The following is a 20,851-nucleotide window of genomic DNA, read 5'->3' as shown; positions in this document are numbered from 1 at the left end:
ATTAGTTGCAATGGTTTGCTGACTAATGTGTTGCTTCGGCTGACTTGTTAAACAAAGTGCTAGAATGGCATGCTCTGCTGATTCATCTCTCTCTCCCTTTCTAGATGTTATTCTCAACTGAATATGCAAATTATGCTTTCTTCCACAATTCCTGGTACCTTTTACTGAAGATTTTTCAATTTCCAACCCAATGTAGTTTTCCATTCACTTGCAATCTGCATCATGAGTTTCTACAAATGGTATTGAAGGGCAATGGAATTTTCAAGAGATAGAAATCAAATTAGACAGAAGGTCTGTGTGGAATAAGCTGTATTTGACATTAATATATTATACACCTCTTGTGGAACATTAAAAAAATCACAGTGAGGAGCAATTGGTGTGTGAAAAAAGGTAATTTCTGAAAAAAAAAATAATGTGTGAAGGCATCATGAACTGTCAGCCCAGCATATAGGTCAGCCAGATTCTTCAACTAAGAATCAGTGAATGTATTTAATTTTCTTTAGTATCAGACTTGCCCTAGCTGGGATGCACCACTAGTATTTTCAATCCAATGAGGACTATTGGTTGTTAAAAGCCAATAGCATAGTTGCGCTGCAGGAGACAGAGGTCAGGTTTGGGACAGAAATGTGTTGGGCAGCCCCTGCGCCTCCTGACTGGCAGAGTAGGCAGCAAGTGAAGAACAGAGAGTGGGATGAAGGGGACACTGACCCCTTCACAAGGGTTTGCACAGGGGCAGCACTAATTTCTAGCATGGGTGACAAGAAGAAGTCTAAATGCCATGAGGTAGGTGTTGACCAGGTTTGAGTTCCCTGGGAGAAGACAGAGTCGGGAGGAGAGATAAGCCCCCAGTCCCACTGTCTGAAGGGGCACAGGCATGTCTTGTCACAAGAAGAGGGAACACACAGGTGGGTGGGTGGGTAGGTGGATGGATGGATGGATGGATGGATGGATGGATGGATGGATGGATGGATGGATGGATGGACAAAGAGCCTCCCTCTAAGCCTGTGTCTGCCCAGGAAGGTGGGATGTCAGCACCTCAAGGCAGATGTGGAGAATTTCAGTTCCCACAGTATTACCACAAATTTCAGCAGCTTAGCATTTTCCTCCCCTTTTTAGTTTCACTCTGTGAATGGGAGATTTAGCTGGACAGACAGAAAATCAGGGACTGGCACATCTGCTATGAAAAGTTGAGTCCTAGAGAGGGTGATGGAGGGTAGTTAAATGCCAATAGCAGAGCTGCACTGCAGGAGACAGAGGTCAGCTTGAACCCAACAGGTAGGCCAAGAGACTATAACGGGGGTCTTTTAGGGGCCAGATTAGAATGTAACTTTTCTTTTCCTACCAACTGTGTGCAATATTGTTCATTAAACCATTTCAAAATGTGTTGGTCTATTTACTTTCACTGTTGCATGTCCCTGAGGAATCGCCCATTAGCCAGACTGCTCGCAGATGAGACTCTGGGAAAAGGTGCTCTCAAGCTACACGGAAACTTGTGGAACCAGGTTTTGGGCCAGGGTGCTGAGATAGCAACAAGGGCAGAGCAAGAAGAGCATTGCCACAACTGTCTTTACAAATCAGTGCAAACTGTGAACAACAGTGGCATGTCTCCCACAATGATCAGACACAGAGAAAACTGGCTACGTGCCGCCAGCCAGCCAGCACGTAGTGGTGCTGTGCCTGGAGTTAGCCCAGACAGCACCCAAGATGGCAAAATTACTTGCTCCAGCTGTGCATGAACACAGTGGCCAGTACAGTCCAGCTCCCACAGGGATGCACCATCTGAGGACACTGTGAGCAGGACACATGCCACAGGGGTGACAGCCACCAGTGCCCTCCCCTGGGTCTAGGGAAGGCTGAGATGTGCAGGTTTAGAGTGGGGGACCCAAAACCACAGCCTGGTGAACAGGAGAAATATCACAGACAACAAGAAGACAGGTTGACCTTGGCTAAAATGCCTGCTGTCGAAGAGTTAGACTCCTGAAGAAGAAAACTAAAAGCTATTTTGTTAGTGACAGAGGAGAAATATGTCAATCCAGGAGAAAGATGAACAGGAGAAACATGCCTATGAACAGGAGCTTAATGATGTGAGAAAAGATACAGTGAGGGGAAAAAAAGGATTGCAATGATGTTTTGAAGCACAGGAATGCAACTACAGGTGAAAATAATGTAGATACGAAGACTGCTTATTTTAGAGAAAAGATAAAGACAGGGCTGATACCAAGCCCATTTAATTTTGTTTTGCTTTGGATCATGAGCAATGATAGAGATATACTGAGTAATGAATGACAAATTGAAGTTAGTATCTGATTATGTTGAGATCTGTGAGGTCCTCATCACTGGCATTTCCGAGTCCACACTGGATCCCTCATAATAGATGGATAAGAAAACTGAAAAGTGGCCAAACATTAAGAATGATATAAGGAAGACTTTTGGTTTTATACTGTGCATGAGTCACTTATATAAGCTACTTCTGCAAAATATACCCAGGACCAAGGAGTTTATGGTTAGCGAAAATCCATAGCCCAAGCTTGCACTTTACTTTGCAAGTCACTGTCTGTACTTGGAATCAGTGTTTGTGGTTCAGAAACACTTTTCCAATAGCCAGGTTATTGTGTAATTGTTCATGTTGAGATATGCAGCACTTTGCACTGAAGCAGGTAGTACTGGCACTGGTTGGGGAAAAAGTCATACAGATGTGGTATAGCAATGGACATTGCAGCACAGAAAAATGTCTGTTTTCCCAGGAAACCATATTTTACCCAAATAACGGGTTTCTGTCAATGGTCATAGAATGACAGAGATGACACCTATTTTGAAGGAAAGAGACCTTGTGAGATTAGCTAGCCCTTCTCCTGCCTGGAAAAAAGCTGGTGTATCCACATCTGACAGAAGTTTTTCAAACTCATTCTGAAAAATCACCAACTAGACTCAGTAGACACCTAGCAAATCATCCTAGTCCTTCCCTGTCCTCACACGAGACAGCATTTTTGCAAAAAAATGAAATACCTCCTCCAGCTACTTCCTCAGTAATATTTCCTTGCATTGTTACAACACAAAGCATAGTCAATGAAAATTAAATGGGTAACTAATCTTTTCAGATAAGAGCAAGGAAGTCGAAGAAAAGTTTCTAACGAAATTGCTTAACATCAGGACTTCTGAGCTTCTCTCCTGATTTATTAAGGCTCTGTTCCCTCCAGACTCTCTGATACACAGAATTTCAGGAAGAATGATGTCTCCAGGAGGAAGCAAAGGTGAGGTGATTTTCTGATGGGAAGCTAATATCAACAATAAATATAGGGCAGCTTCTGCTGCCTCTTAACATAAACCTTTCTGAGAGGCTGAACAGTCTTTGCATTTCCTTAATGAAGATACATTTTTTCAATTTAAAATCCTATGCAAGTGAAATACTGCTTTCATTGATGATCGCAGTAGGAAATCAATTCACTATTACACAATCTGAAATAGATCCCATAAATTGCTCTATCTCCCTGACTGCAACGTGAGTCTGACAACCACACGGCTGAGGCTCTACCTCTCTATTTACATAGCGGATGGTATTCTGACTGCCAGCTTATAAACAGGGCAGGTGAGCTGGCAGTAAAGATAACACTGAGAGAGAGCTCCTGACATCAGATTAATATAGGCATTTCCTTCTTGATAGTATTTGATTTTCAGAAGCTCTTGAGAATTTACAGTTCAAAGCTCTGAGATTCATTATATACTGTACTATACAAGGTCATTCATGTCACTGAAAACTTTATGGGCAATAGTTCTTGCTGTCAGATAGCATTCAATATGTGCAAACACAGGCTGTAAACTACATTCATTTTTGGCTGTAACATTGCAGGTCCAGTCTCATGAACTGCTGGGAGTACAATTTATCTTACTTGTGCTGAATTAATCATAAGAAAGTACGGGAAACTTTAGACCTATGTCTCAGAGAGGGAAACTGTCATGGTGAAATGAAAGCATTAGCATCAGACAGAGAGGCTGCTGCTGCTGGAGCAGGAAGAGGAGCTCTAGGATGATGGAAGCCTCCAGCAGGCCAGTTCCCCTGGACTTCATATATATGGGCAGTGAAAATTGGTACCAGCATGCACAGCTCACAATAAAAACCACTACATCTCATAGCCCGAAAATGTGTCATCGGCCTCTGGGACCTGTGAAGCTGAGCTAAGTGTAGAGAGACTCTCTTTTACCTCTATTTCCCATTTACCACAACTAGTGAAACACCATTGCCTGTCTCATGGCAGACGTTTACCAAAATGCGAGTCTGAAGAAACATTTCCCCTCTCAGAACAACCTCCATGGGAAAAATAAACCTTTAGAGAGTCATGCAGGCGTTCCACAAGTTGTTGTATCCCACATTTCTCAACTCAGAGGTGCACATTTTTAGCTCCGCTCTGTCCAAGCTGCTAACCCTGATGATATTTGAACTAATACCACAATGGGAAAGGTCATAACACTCTCAAAATCCCTTCTCACAGGAGGGTGATGAAAGCCCCTGGAGTAGGGGATGAGGGAGTGGACAAGCATGCAAAGTTCTCTTCCTGGTGAGTAATATCCCTCAAGGAGAATATTCAAGTGATCCACAACCATCCTTACGGGCTCTGCTTCTCTCTTGCTCTGCAGTCTGAGGACTTATATTAAGAAACATCAAAGCATGCAAACCCCAACAGAAGCAACTCACTCCCTTGGTTATCCTTAAACCTTGCAAAGGACAGACATTGAAAGCTGACCTACTGTGCCTATGAAAAGATCTGCAGTTCTGTCCTGGAATTCAGCTAAGAAAAATAGTTCATGTAATGAACACAGTCAGATCTCAGGTGACATAGCTTAGAACTTCTTTTAGAAGAGATGAAGGGTTTTTTTAAGAATTTCAGACATTTTTGTGAGCTTAATCTAAACCTCTGCATCTGCTTTGATAACACAGTTTGCACCTCAGAGGACAAGATGTGCTAGCATTGGTGGCAGCTGGGCTCAGGGCGAGGAGGTGTATGGTGGCTGGACAGCCAGAGCTTGCTGGAAGTTGCTACGGCTCCACTAGATCATGGGAAAGAGGTGGCAGGATGCAAAGTCAAAGCCGACAAAAGATGTGTGTGACAAAAGATATTGTATACAGCTGATGTTGGGCACTGAAGGCTTTCATTCTCACACTAGTGGAAGAATAATAGCCACTACCTTGATTTTGCCAGTGAGATTGGATAGATGAGAGGAAGAAGTTGCAAAGATACTATAAGAATAAATGTAACACTAAATGCAGGGAAAACCTCTTTGCATGTCTGTGGGTGGGTTGTGTGCATGTGCATCTACGAACACGTCAAGTGAGCTGTTCATGTATTACAACTTCTCAGGCTGGCATAAGTGGATGTTACACTAAACTGGGGGGGAACTGTATCCATAACACCATTCACTGTCTGTGAAAAGGTGTTTTCAATTTGCACTGTCACATAGCAGCTAATGTTTGGTATCCACAGTAGACAGTAAATTATGTCTTTGATTTTTTTTCTTTGATATAATAATTTTGGAGTAAACAACCATTTGTTCCTCTTTCTTTAAAGATAGTCACAGACTTATCGATAAAGGAGAAAGTTCTCAAGTGGCTCAGGCAGGTGCAGCTTGTGGACTGTATATAGGCACGACCGACCCAGATGCTTTCTGATACACAACCGGCACAGCTGGGCAAGGCTGGCAGGACCTGGAAAAAAAAAAAGGCAAGAACAAGGACCCCCGATCCCACCACCAGTATAAGTCAGAAAGCAACAAACACCAGCAAGATTTGTAAATCAGATCTAGCACTATAAAATTAATTGCTGAAGTCAGGGAGAGCTAAATGCATTATTGTTCATATTTAACTTATGTTGTTAAAATTGGTTCAGCAATTTGAAAACTATGAGCACTAAAATCCTTTTTCTGCATGCATGGCTAGGCTTTTCTGCATCTTTTCTTGAGAAAATACTTAAAATGCTATAAAGATATCTACACTGGAGATAGAGGGTGCATAGCCCTTGCTTAGGAAATAAGACACTCCCAGCAGTGTTGTGAGGATAAAGACAAGAGGGATTACGAGGAGTTGCAGAGGTGCTCAGTGTAGACCAGCCATAACAAGGTGGTTATGGCAAATACAGCTAGCTGTTCATATATAAAGAATGTGCTTCTTCCAACTGCTGGTGTCTCAGCAGGTACCTGCAGAAGTAGTAACAGCAACTCAGCCTTTTAATATGACCATACTATTTCTAAATATTTATGTATGTCAGTCAGTCTGTCAGTGCTCCCCAAAATAATTTCTTAATGTGTCATCCAATTTTAGTTAAGTCTGACTGAAAGGAGAATGTCTTGAAGATAGAATGTCCCCAAAATTTTTGTGCAAAAGGCACCCAGGGTAAAAAGAAAAAAAAAAAAAGGGAAAATAGAGAATAAAAAGGTGAGAGGCCTTTTTGCCCTGAGGGAAAGGCTGACATGTGTTAAACTTTTGTTAAGCATCAGAGAGTCCACTGGTAGGAAAGCTGTTGGAAGACTCATTGGGACAACGGGGAGGCCGGCTTGGGAGTGGCTTGCACAGCACTGCACACCACGGTGATGCCCCAGTGGCTTCCCCACGGGGTGTCGAGGCAGGTGCCCCCAGCCCACCCCACCACGGGTCAGGTGAGAGGCACACCAGGCACAAACCCACTGGAAACAAGGCTCTGTTTCTTCTGCAATCTCATGCCTGCAAGTGCAAATGCAACTTGCTAGTGAATGTGTCCCTGCCTCCCCTTTGCTTTCCTCTTGCTGGAGCTGCTCCACATTGAACCTTTACACCTGCTCAGAGGTGCTCGGTTTTCAAGCCCTGGATCAGCCCTGCCCCTCTGGTTTCTGGCCAAACAGTAGCGATCACAGCAGTGTTTAGCAAGCAATGGGTAGAGATGTGCGCTAAAAAGCCTGTCCTTATATCTTCCAGGCAAGCTTCAAAATATATACTTTCACTACAGGAAAATTTAGGAGCCTAAAGAGGCTGATAATGGCCCCTCTGAGAAGAAATTAATAGAAAAATATGGGATATTTAGAAAAGAGCACTTGTACTACTGTCACTGGAAGTGAAGAAAGAAGCTACCATCTCCCAAAGTAACTGCTTTGGGAACAGAACAGAAACATTTTCTGTTTCACGTCGCTTAATAGCTAGGAAGAGGAGCAATTAAAGGGAAACATCTATGTAACCACAGCAGAAAAGTTGGGGTAGAAAGAAAGCTTTTCAAGAGAAGTCCCTGAGGTGCTTATTTCAAACAGAAGGGGGTTTCAGAAAACACAGAAGTAGCGGAAAAGTGCAGCTGCAGATGTTAGATACAGCAAAGTATCTGAAAGCAGGACTGAAGAGATAGGTAAGGAAACTGAGGGAGCTTCATTTCCGAAAAGTGAAGAGCCAACAGGAGCTGAAGTGTCCTTTAGTGCCTTTGACTGTAAGGGAGGAATGGGTGACAAGCTGAAAGCGGAAATCAAAAAGAAGGTTCAGGAAGAAAAAAATATTTATATTGGAATATTTCTTTATCTACACAAACTCTCAGTCACACAGGGCGTCTGGAGCAGTACAACTGCAAGCACTGCCTTTGCTCACACAGCCATCACTGAGCCCTGAACACCTCAGATATGGGGACAGAAGTCACAAGAGGTGAGAAGCATTTGAGCAGAAGTCCTACCAGAAGGTTTGAGACATGACAAATTAATGCTCTGCATGAAAAGCCATGGAGGAAGAGAGTAGGGCAGAAGGATATTAAGCCAATCTTTCGTTTCCCCTATAAAAGCCACCTGTGTGCAGAGGGCTGGCACCATCCAAGAGCTATTTTGCAGCTGGAAACAGGCTCTCTGTGCACATCGTGCTTTGCTCCTTGGTGCCCGGGAAGGCAGCAGGCTGTCTGCCTGGGGAAGCACCATTCACCCTCCCTGCTCACAAAGCCCTGGCGAGCATAGGCTGACTAGTACCAGTGAGCTGGGAAACACGGAGGTTAGGGAAGGAGGGCGGGGACTTAATTCAGCATATCCATATCCCAGGAATATTGCTATTGGATTCATCAAGTTCTGGCTGCATGTGGTGCAGGTGAAAATGGCACAAGAAGATCTAGATTCATTTCTGCTCAGAAGTTTCTTCCAGTAGACTGGAAAGATTATCAGAAATATTGTAGGAAGGCTGAAAGTAAGCTGCAAAGGCTACTGCTGGATTGTGGTGGGTTTGCAGACCATCAGCCGCACTGAAGAGCTCATGCCGCGAAGCTGAACAGCCACCTAGCAAATAGCTCTGCTTTCTCCTGGTGACCAAGGACACACACACTCATGCTGCTTTTTCTGCAGGAGGCAGGACATTGGGCCATGACACTAAGCTGAACACAAGATAGTGGTACTAAAATATTATCAATGAATAAACTCTCATGACAGCTTTTAATCCTTAGAGTCCCTGTAGGTAAATACATATAATTTTCCTTCAGAAGACAGGAAAGAAAAGCACAGAACAACTGACAAATTGACCCACTAAAACCCTGACACTTGGTGGCAGATCTAGTAACAAAGCAGAGATCTCTTACTCATTTCTATGTCATGTGATGCAGGCTTGAAATCAGTAGAGAAGATACAGGAACTTACATAGAGCATTACTTATAAAAGCAGTTAAGAAAATCTACTTAGGCAAAGGAAATATATACAGTTGTACTTAGAAAAAGAGAAGAAAGGAAACCATTACCTTCCCGAAGCAGAAGCGCCTGCTCCACTTTGCTGTTGGGTACCGCAAGATCCAGGGCACATTTGAGTTCAGCATTTCTGCATTTTGGGTTAGCACCATAGTCTGTCAGCAACACCACTACCTCCACACTGGATTTCCTTGCTGCTGCATGGAGGGGGGTGTCTAATCGCTTCCCCACATTAACGTTGGCTCCTTGAGTGAAGAAGAGTGGATGGTTAAATCCAGCAGGAACCATCTAAACCCACATCACACAGACAGGTTTTCACCAGTAGCCTCAATAAATGAAGGGGATGGATGGCACATAAACCTCCCTTATTTCTCTCAATAGCAGCAGTACAAAACTCACGAGGTCAAATACCTGCTGTATAAATGTCCTCTGAGCCACTGAACCCTGTCTGTGATGGACAGAACTGAGCAGCTTGACCTTCAACTCAACAGATGCTCAAAGCCTACCATATGCTCTGTAAATTTGTTAACAACATAAAATCTAACACAGATTATGTTAATTTAATTACTGGGAGGAAAAAAAGACCCTTTAGGTACCGCATTGAAATAACTCCAGGAGTAGAGCAAGCAAAACGCTTGCCCTGGGCTCTCCAGGCACAGCAGGGCCACATTTTGAGCAGGTGTAAGTCAGTTAATGTACACTGACAGCAAAAAATTTATGCTAGCTCATAGGCTGTGCCTGGACCTGCAGTAATTATTCTTTCAAGCAGCTTTACTGCTGTCTTCATCATCTACTGCAAAGTAGGTGAAGTTAATGTTTAGCATGGCAGTTTATCATAATCAAGAGTTGATTTTGGTCACTAATACTAGCCAGCATTGCCTGTGCTTCCTGTTATCATTTTAGAAAACTAGAAGTATTTTATTTTCATATTCAGACAGTCTCAGGGAGGTCTCTGTAATTAGGGCTTTTTTTTTTTTTGCTGAGAAAATCACAAATTCTTCATGAATGCAGGCGAAATTTTTAATAGCCTCAAATGGGTCTCACAGACTTGGACTGCCCAAAGCACCTCCTGTGGAAATAACCCCTAAAGTTTGCAGTGGAGAGGCAGCTCAGAGAGACCAGCAGCACTGCCTCCCACCACAGCTCTCCCTGGCCCCTTTTCCAGGTGTACCTAGCTCCAAAAGCTTCTTGACGCAGTCTGTCCTCTGGTACGTGCAAGCCACGTAGAGCGGGGTCCCGTGCTGCAGATCTTCTTGGTCAATGTCAACCTCATGGGCCAGAAGGATCTCCATGCATTCCCTGTGACCTGTGGAGAGAAGAAGAGCCGTCACTGAAGTGCTGTAGAGCAGAATACACCCAGATGCAACCAATGAGGCACAAGAGCTGGGAATAAGCCAAGCCTATTTATCCCTACCAGTACGGACAAGGGTTTTTTTTTAAAAAATATTTTAACATCAATAGAAGATGTATTCCTCATTTAGTTGTTATTAGCTTCACTCACAGCCTGAACGTTACCTCTCTTGACTGCTTCGTGAATGGGTGATGCAAGGTGGTTCCTGAGCTGTGGCTTGGCTCCAAATTCGAGCAGCATGTTGACACAGGCCACGCTACCACTGCAGCAGGCGTTAAACAGAGGTGTGATCCCATCGATGGTGACTGCATTGACCTGGAACAGCAAGAGAACACTCAGGATAATCTGATTTAAGAGGAACGCCCTTGCAGCATGCCCCATGTGCACACCAGAAATGCACCAGAAAACGACGCTTCTATTGTTTAATTTCAGAATTGAATTTGCTTACAACTTTTTGAGTTATGTGTTGTGGCACAACATATATAACCTTCTCCTTTGAGATCGGCCCTCTTTCCCGGAAACCTAGTGCCATAAGGCAGAGACACTGCCTGCTACATATTCTGCTCCTAGAGTTGCTCAGAGAATGCAGATTTAATTTTCTTTTTTGAGTGGAGAACTTGAGTATCTTCATGATTGTCTACTTTGCACCAACCCAAAGCCAGAATACACTCAGATGAAAATGGCTTTGCTTTTTAATGAAAACACTTCATGTTTAATACTTTCACCTGAAAACACATTTCCAGCAAAAGAAATTTTTGTGGAAACGCAGTCTTGATCCTGAACAGAAAAGGAGTTTGAAAGAGTTTGTGTTCATGTGTGTGTGTGTGTGTGTGTGTGTGTGTAAGAGAGAAGGAACTTCCTTCCTCCTCCTCCAGTATAAAGACCTGGCAAGAACCACCATCCGTCATTCTCCACTGGGACAGCACAGACCCTGGCTTGTGTTGTGCACAGCGCTGTAGCTGCTATGTTTAACTACGTAGCCAGCACTCAGAGGCAGTTCGTGCAGCAAATCTGCGTGTCTTTAATTCCGTGGAACACTGGAGAAGAGCAATGGATTATGCAAGCATGTGGCAATATGGGCGATTTCCAAATCAGGGAGAAGAGGAAAGAGATGGAAGAGGAAGGGCTGGAGAAGTCCTGGGCCACTGGGGAAGCTGAAGGACTTTGCCACCAGTGCAAGCACAGGAGCTGCATGGCAAAGGGGTTGGAACACCAGGGTAGAGATATCTTAGCTCACACAATTTAACTAGCAAGATATTATTGCCTTTAAAGCAGAGAAGGGCAGTGATGTTTAAGAACCTATTATTTATTCTGAGTAATTAAGCAGTGCACCATCTGCCATTGATACCTTCCTAGGTATCATTTGTCCTTGTTCATTTGACTGACTTGTTTACGATGCTGTATGAGTTAACACCTTTTCCACAAGGTGCTTTCCCCACAATTACAAGCCAGTCCTTGCCATTTCTAGTGTTTCAGTCCTTGCTGTCTTCAGCAGGCTCCAACTACGCAGCAGCCAGAGCGAGGGTACGCTCCCCAACATGAAGCTGCGCTTGCAAATTAGGCAGGTACACTGGAGGAGTCAGGCCCTGTTCCTTGGTGCCTCCTCTGCTTGCTCACCTTCATGGAAAACCAGTGTGGGGAACAGACCTGGCTAGAAAATAATCATGACAGGGCCAGGAGGTGGACAAGCCAGCATGATATGGGGCGATATCCGGTACTGCAGCATGGGGGACATCTGCCTGCTCAGATCTTGGAGCCCAAAAGGAAGCTTGCTCTTCCTGAAATTGCAGGGCTCCAGCTAAGACTCTTTCAACAATATCATCACTGCAGATCCCAGCCTCTTCCTTGATCTTCCTCCCCTCCTGCTAATTGCTGAGCTAAACTATCCCTCACCCTGCACAGCTTCCAAAACCGCAAAAGGAAAGAAATAGATATGCTTTGGGGGTATCTGTGTTTCAGGCGGATGACATGCTGCAGCACTGCAGCACATCACTGCCCCCCACCTCCCCTGAGTCTCAGCTGGCAGATGTAGCTGGAGCTGTTGGAGGCACTGGGGGTCTATCAGCATCATTTCACAACAGGGCCAGTGATTCAGGCAAGCTGATAACCAAGGATAAGCATGGAGATAAGTGGAGAATAGACCTTACATCCTTGCTTTCCCTCTACCTGGCATTGGTTTAACCAGTAAAAGAGGGAAGAATGGTAAAACAGCTGTTGTGGAGTAAGCGGTTTGGTTAAAAAGAATATAAAGAATAGCAGAGCAATAAAGGAGAGCAGCAGAATGGCACATTTTCTTCCAGAAGGTAGACAACAACCTGTTGGCTTTATTTATTAACAGAGTAAAAACAAAAAAACACCAGAGCTATATATTTTACCAGGAACAGGCTGATTTCTTAGGAAAGCAACAGGTTGTTCAGAGATTATTTCTTTGAGTTATAAAAAGACAATGTCATTAATATACCAAAATCAAGTAAAACCGACCAGAAAGGGGTTTTTCTTTCATCTTCCTAAGGGATAGAAATTTGGCATACAGTTTAGGAAGTTGACAAATGTATTTTCTTCTGCAGAAGATAGCTTGATTGCCCGTTATGGTGCTGCTCAGCTTCTTGCCATATAAATTGTGCTTGAAAACCCAGCTGAATGAAATGTATTATATATATTTCATCCATTCCTGTATCTCCATTTTTAACATGTATCCTACCTTAGGTCCAACTGGGGGAAATGTTATTTTATTAGCAGATAAAGCGTTTCATTTCTTTAAGCACGTCTAGTTTTACTTACGTGAGACTCCAAAACCATCCCACAGAAAAGCAGAGGCAATCCCAGTGATTGTTACAGGGGAAAAAAGGGACAAATCATTTTCTTCAAGGTTATTTTCACCTAGGATCTCTCATTTCTTTTCCATCAATCATGGCTACATTTCACATACAGAGGGAAAACAAAATGGAATAACACGGTGACCCAAGCAACCACCAGGGGAAGGCAAATCCATTACCCATGGAAACAAAGCACTGTTTTATTTTTCCCCGTTTCTGCCTGGGATGCTCCTGTCCATTCACAGCCTGGTCCTGCCCCATGGACAGACCATCCAACATCCCTGCTGAGGCAGGAAGCACCTGTGACCCAGGCACCCGCATCCCCACCAGCCTCCCCAGGACTCACCTGAGCACCATTCTCCAGCAGCACCTTTGCGCAGGCGACGTGGCCGCCCAGGCAGGCCTCATGGAGAGCTGACACACGGTCCGTTGTCACCAGGTTCACATTGAAACCCTGCAACACAGGGCGGGGGGCATGGGGGGAAAGCCCTGCCCTACCCACAGGGCTCCCCTGGGGCTGGTGCAGGTGCTGGACCGTGGTGGAGGGGAGCCACATCACTAGGGGCGTGTCCAGGGAGGGTGTTAGGGTTGGATTAATGTTGTTCAGTGCTTTGGTGCTCATCCCCAAAGACAGCAGCTGGTGATGAGGCTAAAGAGGAAGCAAGGACAAGCTATGCCTTCTATTTCTAGTTTTTTATAATGCATCATCAATCACAGGAAAGACATTGTCTTTCTTTAACCTATAAGGGTGGCATTACCTTCCCTATTAAGTCCAGCACCAGGAGCTACAGCTAGTGGGATTCATCTCTCTGAACAGGGATGCCTCTGGCACAGGTATCAGTAGCTTGGCTGGAGCCCTTGACTCCTTCAATGGGGAGAAACAGGCTCCCCTAGGATATGATTGACCCCATGCTAAACCACCTGTTTCTAGTAGGTCAGATGATGAATTGTGTCCTAAAAATAATTCCACTGACTATATGGGGTGCCCAGTGTGTTTCACTCAGAGGCAGTGAGTACCTCGTAAACCCATAAGATAGATGAGACCAATCCTACCCATTAATCAGTTCCCCTTACTTGACCACTCAGGAAACATTTTTACACTGGAAGAAGGAACTATGATTTACAAATGCCTTATTACAGGTATTTCCCTAAATGACAGTTCTTACATCTATTCCTGCACAAACAGAAACCAGACATATTCACAGAGGAGACCAATTGTCATACGTGTTTTTCCCAGAAAGCAGCTAAATCTCCTGGTAATTAAGATTTTACAACCACGTGTGAGAAGAGGCCTGGAAACAGCTCCATTTTCCACCTGACATATTTGGTAACACAGCTGGTCTCTACCTGATGTGCTATAAACCAGGCCGCTCACAAGATGGCAGCAACGCACTTTTTAGCAGGCAGGACCAAACGCAATGGGGAGAAATAAGTGTCTGTGAGCAATGTAAAACTGTAAAAAAGTCACCAGTCCTGACGCAATGAGCATTAAAAGCAACCACTGCAATCAGCTAAAGCTAGAATTTCTATGAAATAAAAACAACTGTTTCTCAGACACGTGAAAGTGTTATTAATGTAAAAGCTCTCGCTAGAAATTTCCTGTACATTGTATCAGTGCCAGGCAAATAGATAAAACCTTGAAAAACTGTTGAGATTATTCCATTCCCTAATTGCATAGGCATCTCATACTTAATGGTCGGCATATTCCTTCAAGAGTAATGTCTTCTAGAGGTTCCTGGTAAGGAGACCTATTCTGAATCGTTATTCAGATATCTATATTTAACAAATGAAACTCAGATATTGCAAGTCAAAAAGTACTAATATCTTGGGCAAAACAGCAATCCCTTCCATTACAAAATGGAGAATGAGTTCTAGATCTTACTAGAGCTCTTTGCCAAACATCGCTCATGTTAAACCTTGTTTTCAACATATGTGAAAAATCATACTCTTCTTTTGGTGTTGGAACAGGCATTGGTGAGTTCTTGAGCTCTTTTAAAACTCCAGTGCTCCATAGTCCCCTTATATCCTGGCATCCCCTGGGGAGCAGAAGCCTCACTGTCTTTCTTGAAAGCTGTGGTCCTATGGCAGAGGCTTCTGAGTGTCCCACATATACCCTGAAGTATAGATCAATATTTAATTTTAGGCTAGTAGTGTAACTATATTAGAGGCAATGAGCAATGATTATGCAGCTCCATGAACAGCTTCATCCCTACATTTATTTATCAAGCTGTGGTGAATCAGCTCCAATTCAGTCTCTACAGACATTGCCGCCTTGATCTCTTTTTATCAGCAAGGGCCTTCATCCTTCACTCCCAAAATCAAAAGTCTTCAGGAGAAGGAAAAAGTGTGGATTAACTAGGTTATGTATAACCACAACACTGTGTGCTTCTCCAGTGTATAACCATGACCAGTGTATAATCAGGGCACCTAGTGTATAACCACAACATCAGATGCCCCACTAATAAGATGGTGTAAGGTCAGCATAAATGGAAACAGAGGGGGTCAGGAAACCAGCAAAGCCCTGAATGAATAAGCCCTCTTTCTTGTTATCCCTAACCTCCATCACTTCCTTTTCCATAAAAATCATTTGGTATCAGCAGGTGAAGGAAAGAGGGATCAGCAAAATCGGAGGGGGAATACTGGCTGTAAACAGCAACCTCTTCGAGCTGCAGCCACGCCTTGAGAGATGTCTGGAGTAGAGGCATTCGCACTGGCAGCTCCTCTCCTTGAGGATGTTGTCCATTCGAGCTGTAACCTCACTGGTAAAAAATTATTTGCCTTGAATATAAAAAGTCTGATGGCCAAGTCACAAAGCTTACGCTCAGGGAATTAATTCCCCTGCAGTTGCCTTGGGGGGGAAGGAGGACTGTTGCTTATTTGTGCCAGATGATGGCATTGAGTTTAAGCAAAGGTGGTAAGGAAGATTCCCACTTTCATATCCAGCTTCTTGTCCTTTCTAGTACATTATTTCCTCATCTTTTTCTTTTGCCTGATCTGTTGGTTTCATTTGGAGCAAAGGGTTTCAGGCTGACAGGCCTCCCTCTAGGAAGACCACGCTTGCTGTTTTATACAGCAAGCTGTACTTTTACAGCTTTCTACCGATTTTTTAAATAGCTGATATATATATATTGTCTCTATTCTCAAGCCCAGTTTGCACGGTTTATCACTGAGAAAGAGCCCAAGGATCATTGTTTATCGTACAGCAAGCTACAAGCTATAACAATTTTTGTCCTGGGCTTGTCCCCAGCATCCCAACTGAGCAAACTAATACATGCCCAAAGGCATGTACGAGGATATATTTTTTATGCAACTGTATTTCTTATGCCCTGCTGCAGTCTCTTACCAGCTCACCAACTCACAGATGCAATTCAACAGAAACTACGCTGCTTCCCAACCCTTTCTTTACCTGTGGGCTTTTACCTGTGCAATCAAGGTTTTCAAAGAGAGGAGGCGTCCTTGGAAGGCAGCGTCATGAAGAGGGGAGCGGTCTGCCCAGCTGCCTGAAACAGCAAACGCATAGAAGTTAATTCAGGTAAGCAGCAAAAGCAGATCCCGGGAGGACAGGGGAAAAACAGCTGCGTGCAAATGCAGATTAGGACTGAAATCAATGTGGGGTCAGCGGTGAAACTCTTTGATAAATTGATTTCAGCAGAGCAGCTGAGGGCTCAGCACTCCTGAGAGCGCTGGCCGCTCGCTCAGGGACCTAAACAAAAGCTTCTTGGCGGAACTTCTCAAAACAGCTAAAAACATGCTTCAGCAAAAACCACGAGTTTAGTGCTGCTGGGACTTGCCCAGGGACTTCAGAGCCCTACAATTCTCCTATCCAAAACTGTATCAGCCTCCATCTTTCCTAGGGAGCTTTTGTCACAAATCATATTCCAGCTTCTCGTGTACTTTGTTCAGAGACTCATAGCAGGGAGATACAGGGATGACTTGTCAATCAGATAAATTCTGGCATGTCCCTGGCAGTTTTATTTCCTGATCTGACAATTTCATAAATAATATCCTCCAGCTCAGACTACCAGGTAACAGGTTTCATCCTCCTCCTCTTTAGAAGGCTGCAGAAAAGATATGGAAAAATAAATTCTGCCTGAGGCTTTACTTTTCTTCCTTAATAATTTTGAGTTGTTGAACTGTTCAGACTCCTTCATGTAGGCTAGCCTATTGCCCTTTTTGTTATCTTAATCTATTCATGTGTCAAGAAAAATATTCCTTAGCCTAGCTACTACCTGCAGGCATAGTCAGTCAGCCCAGGTTAAATCCCTGCAACTCAAGTAAAGAGCATATTTACTTGTTCTATATTAAAATTTATAACCATACTGCGGCACAGTGTGTATTTCTCCAAAGGCCAGCTACATTTACAGAGCCACAGGACAGAAGCAATGCCAGTGTGTGTGTTCATGCTCTGTTGTACAGCAACCTCTTGAGCACTGCATTTGAAACCCTTGTCCTATTTAATTTTTTCAGCTATGCCACACACTAGAGAGAATGGAAAGGGTGATTTACCTCCATTTCGGGTGTTACCCGAGGCAGGGAGAAATCAATGAGAGGCATAGGCACATCCCTGGGGACTTGAGGCCAAGGATGCAGCAGAGGTTTCAGCCTTGGCCAAGGAGTCTCCTTTTGTTACCTGAGAACCGGGATGCACTTCACCTCATGGGGCTATAGGTTTGGCAATAGTTATTACTTTTGTTTCCATTTGTTTAAGGAGCTGTTTCTGGGCTCTTAAGGCAGGAAGCTGGCACGGAAAGACCAGCTGGCACAATATATGACCAGGCTCCTAAGGACCAAGTTGGGCACCCCAGGCAAAATGATGGAAACAAGAACCAGGTAGGGACTGAAAAACATTTTCCTGAAAACATCCAAAAAATCCCACATCCCTCATCATGCTGGTGACTGAAATAGGCAAGCTCAGTTCAGAAAGTCAGAAGACATTGCAAGTGACAAAAACCAGGGCCCTTATACAGCAGGAAGACTCAGGAGTAACTCAGACAACAGAGCTACAGTGCCTTATTTAACCTTTTATGCATTCAGTATAGCGTGTGCAAGCGCACGTCACATGCATTTACGATGCATGTGTATGCACACATATGCCTCACCATGAAAACACATGCTGTTGCATACTTCCATGCTAGCCACAGCAACCTACCTCCCTGAAATGTGTGGCAAATATAGTTCCCATACGGGGCGCATCTTCCCTTCACAGTTGTGAGCGACATGTCTGAAAACACTGTGTCTTTTTAAATGTGTACAAGACAAATGAAGCAGCCCTGCTGCTGCTGCTTCTGCCCCACTTCACTGCAAAGAGAAAAGGCTGTGAAGTTCTGCCTGTAATCCAATACAGTGCCCCAGCAACAGCATCACATGATCTTACGTTTTGTAAGATTATCCTTAATGGCTTTTTGCAAATGGCAACTTGCAGATAAAAATAAAAATATGTTGTGGGCTGCTAAACTTCAAGGTGCTTCAATAAGAACCTTTCCATGAAGGAAAACCTGCTGTTTGCCACTTGTCTGACTACAATTGCGTGAAGGCACTTGGAAAAAAATGACAGTAATAAATGATTGGAATTATATTCTGGAGAATAACAAATAAATAAATAAACTAGGCATGCCTCTATAGAAAGGCTTTGTTAAAAATTCTTTGCTGCAGTGTTTCTCTTGGCCAGATCTTTGTCTGCTTTGGGTGGCCATCGTGCACCACCCATGTTCTCCTCACTTCATGTGCCTGTTCATGGTGGCACTATTCATCACGAAGCAAGTGCCCAACAAATAAGTCACATAAAAATCTGTGATGTCACAATGCTGATAATAATCTTCAAGTAGGAAAATATGGCCTCATTAGTAGTAAATGTAAAATACTGTGTCATTTTAATTAGTGGAATTACTGGGCATGCAAACGCGTGTCTACTTATTATTATGGCAGTGGTGTGAAGGAGTAAAATCACTTAAAAAAAACAACCAAAACCAATAAATTACCTACTAAATAGCCTACTAAATACTGTATATTCCCGTGCTGTATATTTTTCAGAATAATTTTAGCTGTATTCATTTTTATCATCTGATTTAACAAAACAGGGGTTCTTGGCTTGGATTCAAAAAGTCATTAGTTATATCCTCCTAGTATCTCCTTTCAGAAAATCAACACGCTAAAACTTTACCCTAAATATTCTTTGGCAGTAAAGCTAGTTATTTAGTAAAACCATCTGTAACACCTGCTAAAGAATGCCTTGCTTCCAAGAACAATCTTTTTATTTACTATAGTGCCTTGTTGTCCTCATTCTAGCTGGGTAATTGTTGGAGTCTCATATTTTGCACACCTAAATCATGCCAACACATACTGACACTGTAAAGACCCCAGAAATGGAAGGCGCTTCAGTTTCAAACATTCACCTATGCATTTAGCAACAGATTCCTCATTTCATGGCAACTCAGTGATTTAAATCCTCAAGTTACAAAAATGTAGCAAATGCACATTTAAATGCTAGAGTGTACATACTTTCACTTTACCTGGGACTATTCCATAGATCTCTTCTGCTATCCTGGCAGCTTCTTTCCTGTTGCCTTTAACAATATAGAAATGGGTCAGCAAAGCCAAGGAAATCTTAATTAAAAGCTTGAAGCAAAACAAAGCAAAAATGGCAAAATAAATGTTAGTGAAAGCATGGAGAACAGAACTGCCCTCCATTTTGGTTTGCTCTTTGAATAGTTTCTCAGGTTGGCTAAGTTGTACCGGGCTATTCTTGGTATCATATATCATCTATTTTAAACCCTCCAGGACCTGCTGTTCCTCAGTTACCAAAAATACATTCTGGTTTTATTTGGTATGGGCTATTTGATACTAAATAACAATACCAAGGATAAGAGAGTTTGAACATCTCGTGCCATACAGGAAACAAACAGAAAATCCTTTTCAAACCCACATGAATTAGAATAAATTTTCAGACAGCCACTCTCCATAGCACCTGAAAGCCTATACACCCACATTATATTTATTCTTTGATGTAGAAGTTCCATTTACAAAGGCTGCACAGGTGAAGTTGCAGAAATTTTTCAGAGATACTGCAAAAAGAATACTTTTCTGTCTTTCCCGTCTTGGTAGCAGGCCTTGCTGGTACTGAGATACAGAACAAAGGCAAGCATATCAAAGAAAAGCATTATCATGAAAGAATCTGAAATAAAACCACATATTTTCAAAGCGAGGGCTAAGAAGTCAAAGTTATTCTGGGAAGGGAAGAATACGTTGAAAGTGTGTAATCAGAAACACATGACAACATACTGGTATTTTTCGTCATTCAGGGATAAAGATTGGTGTCCATTAATATATCCTGTAAACAGCATCTTACTGTTTTGAAAGAATGTAAATATTTTTACATTATCCACCATTGACTCAAAGGTATAATATGTGAAACAGAAGAAGATGCACCCATTCTTTAACTGCCCTTTTTTCTTTCTGAAGGCACATGGCTTCCATAGAGAACAGAGTATTTTTTTCTGCATGTAATTAACTGAATCTATGTAGAATACCCCATCTCCTCTTCATTTAAACTTTTCTTGATTCCTATTTTTCTATATGAACAGTAGGAGGGAGATTTATTTCCTTCTTTGAATACACTCCTTGCCGAGGTTCTTTTACCCTTCAATTTACACACCTGTCAAAGGCAAGCGCAGGATGACTCTCCTCTGTTAGAGATCCCAAGGAGATGGTGGATACGCAGAAGGAAAGTTTACAGTGAATTATTTCCCTGGACATTTTAGATGCAATTTGGTTGGTTTTGTAGTAATATAGCTGGCTTACTACCTTGCTGTCTTCAGCACTCCGTCATCCCAGGTGCACTAGAATGTTATATAAAATATATGCAGACAGACTGAAAAAAGCACCCCAAGCTATTTTTTCATTTTTCAAGGGAACCAGTTTTTCTAAAATTTTTAATTAAACCAATATATTACATCTTTACTAATAACTTAGCACCTTACATAAATACTATGTATACCTTTACTTCCACAGTACTATAATACACCTGCAGAAAC

At 43.0% G+C, this 20,851-nt stretch overlaps 1 protein-coding gene across 2 annotated transcripts; it reads right to left on the bottom strand.

The window, feature by feature from the left end:
* Positions 1–4,901: 4,901 nt before the first annotated feature.
* Positions 4,902–19,523, bottom strand: ASB11 (ankyrin repeat and SOCS box containing 11). Of its 2 annotated transcripts, none has more exons than XM_009507810.2 (7): positions 19,331–19,523; positions 16,242–16,321; positions 13,168–13,275; positions 10,170–10,320; positions 9,826–9,960; positions 8,708–8,899; positions 4,902–5,698 (listed from the first exon to the last, which is right to left on the bottom strand). In XM_009507810.2, exons 1-7 carry the CDS (start codon positions 19,506–19,508, stop codon positions 5,574–5,576), a joined length of 969 nt encoding a protein of 322 aa, XP_009506105.2. In that variant the 5' UTR covers positions 19,509–19,523; the 3' UTR covers positions 4,902–5,573. The 2 variants fall into 2 exon arrangements, with proteins under 2 accessions (XP_009506105.2, XP_009506106.2); XM_009507811.2 differs by having other exon boundaries at positions 13,168–13,224; positions 19,331–19,508.
* Positions 19,524–20,851: the final 1,328 nt, after the last annotated feature.

Source organism: Phalacrocorax carbo, chromosome 1, assembly GCF_963921805.1.
Source record: "Phalacrocorax carbo chromosome 1, bPhaCar2.1, whole genome shotgun sequence".
Lineage (NCBI taxonomy): Eukaryota > Metazoa > Chordata > Aves > Suliformes > Phalacrocoracidae > Phalacrocorax > Phalacrocorax carbo.
This window is presented reverse-complemented; position numbering and strand designations above follow the sequence as displayed.